This window comes from Acinonyx jubatus, chromosome E1, assembly GCF_027475565.1.
Source record: "Acinonyx jubatus isolate Ajub_Pintada_27869175 chromosome E1, VMU_Ajub_asm_v1.0, whole genome shotgun sequence".
NCBI lineage: Eukaryota > Metazoa > Chordata > Mammalia > Carnivora > Felidae > Acinonyx > Acinonyx jubatus.
In genome coordinates, this window is record NC_069397.1 from 25,571,143 (window position 1) to 25,581,969 (window position 10,827).

Below are 10,827 nucleotides of genomic sequence, written 5' to 3' on the forward strand. Positions count from 1 at the left end.
GCCGTCCAGCTCGGCGAACGATGCGCTCACCTTCCTAGCCCCGAGGACCCGGCTCTCCCGGCCGTCGGATGTCTCAGGGCTGGATGCAGGAGGCAGGATACTGGGCTGAGTTCAGGGCTTGCCCAGAATTCCTAGTTCCTCCTGAGTCTTCCTGTGAGGGGGAGGCGCGGACTGGGGGGTCCCCGCGTTTCCCGAGTACAAGGCCGCATCCCACTCCCTCCCATGCCGGCCCCACCGAAGGGCTCTACCACCGCTCCACTCACCGGCTCCCGCCACCTGGGTTCCTCTCCAGGACCTCGGCCGCCCTCGCCTCCCGACTCGCCCGCCCACCGGCCTCTCTTTCCAGTTCCCTCCGGAGTGCAGGGGCCCCGGGCGGCGCCTCCGCCGAGAGCGGGGTCGGAGGCCAAGCTGGGGCGCGGGCCAGAGCGGCTGAGCCGCCGGGCGAGGGAGAAGGAGGGCGCCCCCTCTCCTCACGGGGCCATGTCAATGCTTTGCACTTGGAGCCGGCGTGCGGCTGGGGGGTCCTTCCCCAGGGCCTTGGGACCCGGTCGCCCCCCGCCTCAGGCCCTTTCGGCGGGTCGGGTCGGCCCGCCGCTCTTTCCCGTCCGGGCGCAGGCAGCCGCGGGCGCGGGCGGTGGGGTGGGGGCCGGGGCAGGGGGAGGGGTCTCGGGGCCCGCTTGCCCGTCATTGGTTAATATTTTATTCTGTTGACATGTTTTCTTACTGCTGAGGCTTCCGACACCTTCTCCCCGGCCCCCCCTCCCGGCCGGAGCTTGGCTAGAGCTGTCAAAACCCCGCCCCCGGAGACCCACAATTGGTCCAAAAAGCGTAAAATCAGCAATCAAGGGGGGCCTGGCTCGTTAGCGCAGGGGATCCGAGCAGGGCAGGACATGTGAGATAGTCACAGTTTTCCAGAGATCACGACAAGATCTAACCAGTCGCGCGTGGTCCCCGGCGCCGGAGCGGGCCAGCCCAGCCCAGCGCAGAGCCCCCGCCACCCCCGCGCCCAGAGCCCCGCGCCCCTCGCCGTGCCTCGGACGGAGAGCCGGGAGGAGCCGCCGCTGCGCTTGCCACCCGGGTCGCCCTTCCTCCGCGCGCGCCGCCGCCCGGGCCGGGGGTCCGAGCCGCGCGCCCCCGGCCCCGGCCCCTGGGCGCCTGGGCCGGATGTCCCGATGAGAGAGCCGGCGCTGGCGGCCAGCGCCATGGCTTACCACCCGTTCCACGCGCCACGGCCGGCCGACTTCCCCATGTCCGCCTTCCTGGCGGCGGCGCAGCCCTCCTTCTTCCCGGCGCTCGCACTGCCGCCCGGCGCGCTGGCCAAGCCGCTGCCCGACCCGGGCCTGGCGGGGGCGGCGGCCGCGGCGGCCGCGGCGGCGGCGGCGGCCGAGGCGGGGCTGCACGTCTCGGCACTCGGCCCGCACCCGCCCGCCGCGCATCTGCGCTCGCTTAAGAGCCTGGAGCCCGAGGACGAGGTGGAGGACGACCCCAAGGTGACGCTGGAGGCCAAGGAGCTGTGGGACCAGTTCCACAAGCTGGGCACCGAGATGGTCATCACCAAGTCTGGGAGGTAGGGCGGCCGGCTGGCCGGCGGGCAAGCAGGCGGGCGGGCGGGCTGGGGGACCCGACAGCACAGACCAGCGCCGAGCCTGCCGCTCGAGGCTCCGGGCTCTGGCCCCGGCGCCACGCTTAGCTCCCACAGGCAACCAAGTTGACTTTTCTCATTTGGCACCGAGAGAAATTTTAAAAACGAAAACATGAAAATCTCCCGAATAAAGTAAAACGAAAACATGCTGTTAAAGAACAGTCCTAACCATTCTGAGTCCCAAAGCTGAGGAGGTCCTGCGGCTCGGCCCGGGCGGGTCTCAGACATCTCCGCGTAACTCAGCCTCGCCGCCTCGTTCTCCTGCCTCCCGGTCTGACTCGGAGCTCCAGGGAGATGTAGCATCTCCCGGAATGTCCTCTGACCCTGAAGCCCATAATGAAACCTGTACCATGCTAGGCCCTGGCTGGCCAGCCGATTCCAGCCGGCCGTCCCTTTCCGGCAGTAAGCCCCAAGCGGCCCTGTCGAAGCCTGACCCAGGCTGGGAGCCTTGTCCTGGCCCAAGGAGCAAAAAGCTCCCTACTCACACACCACTCCAGGCCTTAACTCCTGAAGAAAATCACAGCCCCCAGCCCCTCCACCCTTTGACTCAGCCGCCCGGAATCCAGGCCTCAGGTTCACCCTCTTCCCCCGAAACTTAAGGTTCTTGTTGGGCTGCAACCCAGTTATCCAAGCAAACATCTTCTGGTTTTATTTTGGGGAGTTTCAGTCCCAGTGGGCATATCTCCTGAATGAATTTTGGGAAGATTCAAAAGAAGCAGGTGTATTTCTAGGGGGCCTGGATTTCTTTCCTGGACATCCGCTTTCATCTCAGATGAGGGAGAAAGAGAGTCACCAGATCTAAGGATAAAGCCGATGGGAAACCATATAGTAAGAGAGAGTTTGACAAGCGGAAATGGGATCCCCCAGGAATAATAACCACAGGTGGGGTCTCTCAGGCAGTAATATGGGGGCAGAGCCCAGACAACCGGGAAACACAGATGGGGAAGCTCCTGGCAGTGGTGTGTGCTTGGGGAGTGAGGTCCTCCGACATAAAACCGGGTCCATTGGAGTCTTGCCCTTTCCCTTCCTCGCAGGCGGATGTTTCCTCCCTTCAAGGTGCGAGTCAGCGGCCTGGACAAAAAGGCGAAATATATCCTGCTGATGGACATTGTGGCCGCTGATGATTGCCGGTATAAATTCCATAACTCGCGCTGGATGGTGGCGGGCAAGGCCGACCCAGAGATGCCCAAACGCATGTACATCCACCCAGACAGCCCGGCCACGGGAGAGCAGTGGATGGCCAAGCCTGTGGCTTTCCACAAGCTGAAACTGACCAACAACATCTCCGACAAGCATGGCTTCGTGAGTGCTGGGCGGGCGCGGGGATGGGGGTCGGAGACTGAGTGTCCTACGCTGCAGGGGGTGGGGGCGGGAGAGCAGGCGGCGGGATTCCCCAGAGAGGAGCGCTGGCCGAACTCTCAAAGTGCCCCTGCTTGGGTCACCGCCCTGTGGCCTATGCTGGCTGAGTCTGGGCCCAGAGGGCTCCCCTTTGCAAGCCTGGGTTGTGGGGTGGAAAGCCCCAGGCTGCTCACAATCTTGGCTGGGGTCAAGCCTTCCAAAGCTCTTCCTAGAGCCCAGCCGGAGGCAGGTGCGACTCAGTTGTGTGGCCTCTGGTGTTTAAGTGCTGAGCTTGGAAGTCCTGCCCCCAACCTCAGCTTGTCCTCACCCTTCCCCATGACCTGTGTCCCCATTTCCCTTCCCACCCCCTCCCCAGACTAAGAGATTTAAAAGTTAAACCAGCCCCTTTAACATCCTAAGTCTCCATTCCCTCCTCCCATAGGCAAATGCCCTACCAGGAGGAGGGAGTTTGGGGGGTTCTCTCCATTTCTGCCTGAGACAGGGCCCCAGTGAATGGGAAGGGGGGGTTGATGGGGCAAAAGGGATTGTCCATTCAGAAGTAGGGCGCTCGTTGAGCCCCCAAAGATCCAAAGCTTCTCTCTGTAGAGTTACTAGGGGCTTAGCAATGAGCCCAGGAAGAGAGGTTAAGAGTGGAGTTATGGGGGTTTTCTTTTGTTTTATTTCTATTTTCAACTGGGGTAATTTTTTTAAGTAGAGAGAGAAACTGTGATAAAGAAAGCTGAGAGAAAAATAAAAAGAAATATAGGAAAGAAAAAAGGCAGAGAAGACAGGAGAAAATAGTGAAGGAGGGGGTGTAGAAGGCAGACGAAGAGAGAGAGAGCATTGGAAAGAGGTCGGGTCCCCAGAGAGTAGAAATGCTCCGGCCAAAAGCTGGGGGCTATCGGCTGACCCGCACCCTCCCCACAGACCATTCTGAACTCCATGCACAAGTACCAACCGCGCTTCCACATTGTGAGAGCCAACGACATCCTGAAGCTGCCCTACAGCACCTTCCGCACCTATGTGTTCCCTGAGACCGACTTCATCGCGGTCACTGCCTACCAGAACGATAAGGTGCGCTGGGGGGGGGGGATGGGCCCAGCCCCTGCACCGATGCCCCCTTACACCTGCAGACTCCACCCCTTCACTCATATCTGCCCGTAGACCCCAGCACCCATCTCTCGCTCTCACAGCTCACTCCAGAGCAGCAAGTCTCATCTGTAACGGCAGCACCCACTGAAATCCTCCAGGCTCCCCCCCACACCAAGTCCGTGACACGTATACACAGGCTCCCCCTCGGGGTGCTAACAGCTGGGCACTCCAAGGGGTGGGGATATTTACTTAGCAATTAGCCGAGACTCCCAGCCCGTGCTGACATTTTTACATTTTATTCGTTTATTTCTTGGCATTGGAATGGGAATTTAAATGAAGAGAGGGAGCCTGAGGCACCCTGCCCTGGCTCTCCTGACTCTCTGGAAACCAGCAATAGGAACCTGGGGCCCAGTTTTCACTCTCTCGGGGGAGCCAGAGGGCGGGACAGGTGACACAGCTTCCCAAAGTATCCCCACTCTGGGTCGGTCCAGGCTGTGAACCCCTTGGGAGGTGCTTAGAGAATTTTTCTGCTTGCTGCCTCTCTATCCCCCTTTTCTAGAGGTGCAGAGCTCACTCCCTCTGGGCCTGTGCCCATATACCACTCTCAGGAGAGTGTCCAAGTGTCCTGCCGGTCGTTCTTTTTGTCTTTGTGAAATGGCGTGTATGCGGGTATGTGGGCAACATTTCGGGAGACTCAGATACGTGTGGAGGAGTGTGAATTCGTTCTGTTCTCTGGGCACTTGCTTATTTTGTCTGTGTGTACTTGCGTGTGCGCGGGCCCGTGAGTGTGATTTGTCTCTGTGGTGTGGACTCGCGTGTGTTTTGCTGTCTCCGTGCGCGCCTGCTCCGATGCCCGGTTTGTTAAACTTGAGTGACCGAGTGCGTCTGTGTGCATGCTTGGGCAGATTTCGACTCTGCACACACCTTTGGGCTTGTGTGTGCAAGATAAGGGAATATGCTTCGAATAAAGTGGAAGAGGAGAGACCCTGTGGCTTCCCGCGAGGCCCGCCCGCTGGCCTCAACTCGTCTTCCAGCTCGGAGAGTCGTATCCTAGGCGGGCGGGTACCAAGTGGACTTTCGCGGGGTTCTCCTCTTGGGGCGGCAGCCTCCGACCTCGGGGTGCCTCAGCCCAGGCTGGAGGAGACTCGTCCTGACCTGGCGCCGCCCCCTCGGTCCCTGCAGATCACTCAACTGAAGATCGACAACAACCCGTTTGCCAAGGGCTTCCGGGACACCGGGAATGGCCGGCGGGAGAAAAGGTGAGGGGTGAGCTGGACGGCTGCGCGGTGGGAGACTGAGCCAGCAGAACGCTGGGGGGTGTGAGCTCGTCTCTGACCGGCTCCCTCCGCTCATCCCCAGGAAGCAGCTGACGCTGCCGTCTCTGCGGCTGTACGAGGAGCACTGCAAACCGGAACGCGACGGCGCCGAGTCCGACGCCTCTTCTTGCGACCCTGCCCCCGCGCGGGAACCGCCACCCTCCCCGGGGTCAGCGCCTAGTCCCCTGCGCCTGCATCGGACCAGAGGTGAGAGTTGGGTGGTCGGACCCGGGGTAGAGGAAGGGGAGGTTCTCCTTCCGACCCCAGGCTGGCTCTTTGCTCAGCTTCCGGTAACCACAAAACCTGCGGGAAGCGTCAGCAGTGTGTCTGGGATGGGGCAAACGACCGAGGCCTTTCCAGTGAGGGCGGTCCGGGTATCCAGAAGATCTGGCTGCCCAGCTAGGTCCTTGGCACTGTGTGACTCTAGCAGTGAGTTTCCTTTACATGGCTCAATTTCTCCCGCTGTAAATACGGAGCCTTAGGTTAGGTGACCTGCAGCTGCCCCTTTGCCCGACGAGGATCTGGAAGTTCCTCGAACGTGGCTTCCTCGGGAGCAGGCCTCTCCCAGTCTCTCCGATCCGGTCCAGACACCGGTGGAGGAGGGGAGGCCTCGCGTCTGTCTCTTCCGGGACCCCTGTGACCTCCCGCGTCCTTTCTCCCTGCAGCCGAAGACAAGTCGTGCGCCGCGGACAGCGACCCAGAGCCGGAAAGGCTGAGCGAGGAGCGCGCAGGGCCGGCTCTCGGCCGCAGCCCGGCCCTGGACAGCGCCAGCCCCCCTCGCTTGACCGAACCTGAGCGCTCCCGGGAGCGGCGCAGCCCCGAGAGGGGCAAGGAGCCGGCGGAGAGCGGCGGGGACGGTCCGTTTGGCCTGCGGAGCCTAGAGAAGGAGCGCACGGAAGCAAGGCGAAAGGACGAGGGCCGCAAGGAGGCAGGCGAGGGCAAGGAGCACGGCCTGGCGCCGCTGGTGGTGCAGACGGACAGTGCGTCCCCTCTGGGCGCTGGACACCTGCCGGGCCTGGCTTTCTCCGGCCATCTGCACGGGCAGCAGTTCTTCGGGCCGCTGGGGGCCGGCCAGCCGCTCTTCTTGCACCCGGGACAGTTCGCCATGGGCCCTGGAGCCTTCTCTGCCATGGGCATGGGTCACCTGCTGGCATCGGTGGCGGGCAGCAGCAGCAGTGGGGGGGCTGGTGGCCCAGGGACCGCCACCGGGCTGGACGCAGGCGGGCTGGGTCCCGCGGCCAGCGCCGCCAGCACCGCTGCGCCCTTCCCGTTCCACCTCTCCCAGCACATGCTGGCATCTCAGGTAAGACCTGTGATCTGAAGGGAGAAAGAGCAAGGTGGGCATAGGGCCTGGGGGTGCCATAGGTGCTCTGAGTTTCTAGCGGACAACGACTCTATCCTGGGGAGACCTGACACTCCACCACACCTAGGTTCGGGGAGACTGAGAGTGTAGGTCTAGGGTCTCTCCAGGGTGCTGTTCTGACTGTGTGTGACTGTGGACAAGTGCCTGACCCTCTTTGGGCCTGTTTCCTTCCCTATAACTCCAGCATAGAGTGGCACCCAGTAGACTCTTCCTCTGACAGACTGAGTCTGACTCTGGCTTTGTGAAGTCCACTTTCCTGGCCTCAGGACACTTCTCTTGGAAACAAAAACCCTTGGCTCACTGTCAGTCCCTGAAGGGCTAAGATGCCTGGAAAAAGGGAGTAGGAAGATTTGCAATATTTTCTGGACAATTGACTGCCAAAATGACCCACCTCTCAGATGCCTCTGGCCCCTTTCAGGCCCTCCAGAAGTCCTCCTGTTCCTTCCCCCACCTTAGGTCTCCCAACCACACATCTCAGGAAAGAAGGGCTCAGTTCCCCAAGCCCAGGCTGAAATTCTGAGCTCCCAGGGGAGACTTTATGAAACTGGCTAGGAGCAAAATAAGGAGACCCAATGGGAGAGCGGCCTCTTTGGTTGCTTGGGTGGAATATTCCCTGTGGAAAGATTTGGAATCTCTACATTCATTTTCTTCCCTCTGAGGTTTCTGGCAAATTGAACCTTTGAGATCTTATCTTAAGGGAAGGAAAATAGGAGTTCAGGTCTGAGAAGGCTCCTTTGGTTCAGAAGCAAATATTTTTTAAATGGGGGAAGGGATCCTGAAATGGGTTTTAAATAGAGCTCAGTGTCAGGGATATGTGGAGTGAGCATTTGAAACACTAACATCACATATCTGTGGCTCTGAGATGGCAAGGAAGCTTCTGGAAAATGTAGCTCAGGTCCTGGAGGTTTAATCTGCATCCTTGATTCCATATGTATGTGAATGCCTTCTCCCCAGCATGGGCATCATAAAGGTTGTCAGGAAGTCAGGGCTTCTAGATACAGCCTGGTCAACAGGTGCAAGGCCAGGTTGAGAGTACCCAGCACTCAGGAGGTATCACTTGGTATACTGCTACTGGTTAAGTTCCTATGCCTGAGTAGCCCGCCCTTGGCCATCAGGTAGAGCCAAATTTGGGGAGATTTGAAGCCTCCCTCCTTCCTCTCCCCCTGAGATACCAGGACTAAATGCCCAGTAGGACTTGACCTTCTCAGGAAGGATATTTTCTCATTCCCGACTGGGCTACTTCTTTCCTTCTCCCTGCCTGAGCCAGGCCTGAGGCTCCCTGGAAGCCCAGCACAGCCAGCTCCCTGCCCTCCTCCCCATACCCTCTTACTCTGGAGAGTGAGCCATTATCTCAAAGGTCAGATAATCCAAAAGTCGGGCCTCATAGACTCAGCAGATGTTTGTCAGGGTTTCCTGGCCACTGTGCTCTCCACGGGCAGACTTTGCATTCCTTCCTCAGCTGCCACTGAGGTGCTGCCAGGAGCTCTTTGTAGAATATCCAGGCCAGTTTATAAACGGATTGGCATCTATGCCCTTCTGACCCAGGCAGGAGATCCCTGAGCAGGCAGGCAGGTAGAAGGAGAATGTACGGAGTTCCTCACCTCTCCTGCCCAGGCTTTCTCAGTCCTTTGGGGCACCTGCAGATAGAAGGTTGGGGAGGACACTCTTTTAAATGAGCAGAACCTCCCAAGACAGCCAAAGCTGCCTACTTGCCACCTGGCTCTATGCCTGCCCAGTTTCCTCCCTCTAGGCTTTTGCTCATGCTAGTTCAGCCACCTGGCATGTCTTTCCCTCACTCGTACTGTAATGCCTGGCACAGAGCTTGACGGCACCAGACCTTTGCATCATAACCTGAAGTGAGCTCCTGTCTAACTGGGTTTGGCCATAGGCATACTGGCTCTCCTCTACCTGTGCTGCTTGGGGCTACAGTTATGTGAGCTCTGGTATTATATTCCTAAAACAGTAGGGCAAGGATTCCTGGTGGTAGCACCACCCCCAGCACCCAGCTCACCCTTAGAACACCTCAGGCAGGATGCCTAACCCTTGTCTTGTTCTTTTCTTTCAGGGAATCCCAATGCCCACTTTCGGAGGCCTCTTCCCCTACCCCTACACCTACATGGCAGCCGCTGCGGCAGCGGCCTCTGCTTTGCCAGCCACCAGTGCTGCGGCTGCAGCTGCTGCAGCTGCGGGCTCCCTATCCCGGAGCCACTTTCTGGGCAATGCCCGGCCCCGCCTGCGGTTCAGCCCCTACCAGATCCCGGTCACTATCCCGCCTAGCGCTAGTCTTCTCACCACGGGGCTGGCGGCGGAGGGCTCCAAGGCTGCGGGCAGCAACAGCCGGGAGCCCAGCCCGCTACCGGAGCTGGCTCTCCGCAAGGTTGGGGCCCCATCCCGCGGTGCCCTGTCGCCCAGCGGCTCAGCCAAAGAGGCGGCCAGTGAACTGCAGAGCATCCAGAGACTGGTGAGTGGGCTGGAGAGCCAGCGAGCCCTCTCCCCCGGCAGGGAGTCGCCCAAGTGAGGGGACTGCCCAGCTGCTCCGCTGCCACGCAGACCTCCCCGGCTGCCTGCCCCTGCTGCTTGGGACGTGTACAGCACAGAATGGGTATTTATTTAAATAAAGGAGCAAAAGCGGGCTGCTGCAGCCGGAATAGAACCCTGGCCGGCCAGCCGGAGCCTGGGACAATTCCCTAGGCCCCAAGAAGAACCCGGCTGCCGGGAACACAGTCGCTTAGGAGCCACTGGTCACTGTCCAGATCTGCTCCGATGTCAAAGTGGCATTGGCCAGGTGTCCCTCCAGGTCCTCCAGCGCTGTGGGGAGGCCTCATTGCCCCGCCCAGTGGTCTCATCGGGAGACAGAAGGTGCAGGAGTCAGGGATGGGAACTTCGGAGGGAACCCCAGAGCTCCTAGCCTTGGGCCTGGACCGCTTGAGAATCTGCAGTAAGGGATGCGGGCTCAGTGAAGACTGAAATCAGTGTAGACTTGAGCTGGGAGGGACCTGTTCTTTTAGTCCTCCCACTTCTTCCCCCGAAAGACAGGCGCTCCTCCCACCCCTCGGTCAGGGGAGGGAGTGGCACTTCTGCCTTGAGTCCCCAGGGGGAGAAAAAAAAAGATATTTATAAAATAAATGGTAATTTGTGTAAATAAGCTTTAAGGTTCCCAGAATATACAAATTGGTATTAATTTATTCAAAGGTGTACATTGCTGTGTACATAATATTTAGAGATTAATTCATAGCATTTAAAATTTCTTTTCATTTTACATAAGCATCTATATTGTACAGGGCTGGGGGGTCCTCGGCTGCGGGAGAAGCCCCATCCCTGGAGGGGCTCCCACCCCGCCAGCCCCTCGGCCCCTCCGCCCGGGCTTTGCTCGCCCGGCCCGCGGGCTCCACCTCAGGTTTTCACTTTTCGCTACCGAGCGAGACGAAAAGACAAAAACTCGAGAAAACAATAAAACGCTGCAATGCGAAGTGAACGGCGCTGTGCGCTCTGTGGGCCGCGTGGGGTAGGGGCGCAGCAAACGCGTTAGGAGGGACTGGAGGCGGGGACAAAACGTCGGGCGCCCCCAGCTCGGCTGCAGCTGCACCCCGGGGGCGGCAGCAGGCTGGCTGGGGCAGCGGGCGGAGCTGCAAGGCCGAGCGGCGCCGGCGCGGGCCACCGGCTGGGCCGGGAGGCGCCGAGCCGCTTCGAGTCCCCCGCGCTCCCGGCGCGGGCCGCCTCCCAAGCCAGGGGCCGGGCTCCCTCTGCTGGCCACTTGCCTCCGGCCGTCGCCCCAGCCACTCTGCACCGGGACTCCTGACTTCCTTTCTGGGGCTCCAGAGTAGAAACGAATCCCGTTTTAGCGCCTCTGGGTAGGCGGAGCTGGTAAGATGGGTGCACTCTACTCCCTCTCTCCCTTCTGAGGAGGAGTTTGGCCGTGGTGCACCCAGTACCGCGGACCCTAGAATCCTTTTCATCTCTCTGCCTCCTGGACCTCAAAAAGAAACCGTTCTTGGGGCGTCTGGCTGGCTCAGTGGGTAAAGCACAAGACCCTTGATCTTGGGGTGGTAAGTTTAGGCCCCACGTTTGACTTAGAT

At 60.0% G+C, this 10,827-nt stretch overlaps 1 protein-coding gene across 1 annotated transcript; it reads left to right on the forward strand.

The window, feature by feature from the left end:
• Nucleotides 1-922: 922 nt before the first annotated feature.
• TBX2 (T-box transcription factor 2) lies at nt 923-10,221 on the forward strand. The gene is made up of 7 exons (XM_027034281.2): nt 923-1,567; nt 2,677-2,944; nt 3,908-4,054; nt 5,255-5,331; nt 5,432-5,595; nt 6,054-6,691; nt 8,817-10,221. Exons 1-7 carry the CDS (start codon nt 1,173-1,175, stop codon nt 9,267-9,269), a joined length of 2,142 nt encoding a protein of 713 aa, XP_026890082.1. The 5' UTR covers nt 923-1,172; the 3' UTR covers nt 9,270-10,221.
• The last annotated feature ends 606 nt before the right edge of the window (nt 10,222-10,827 follow it).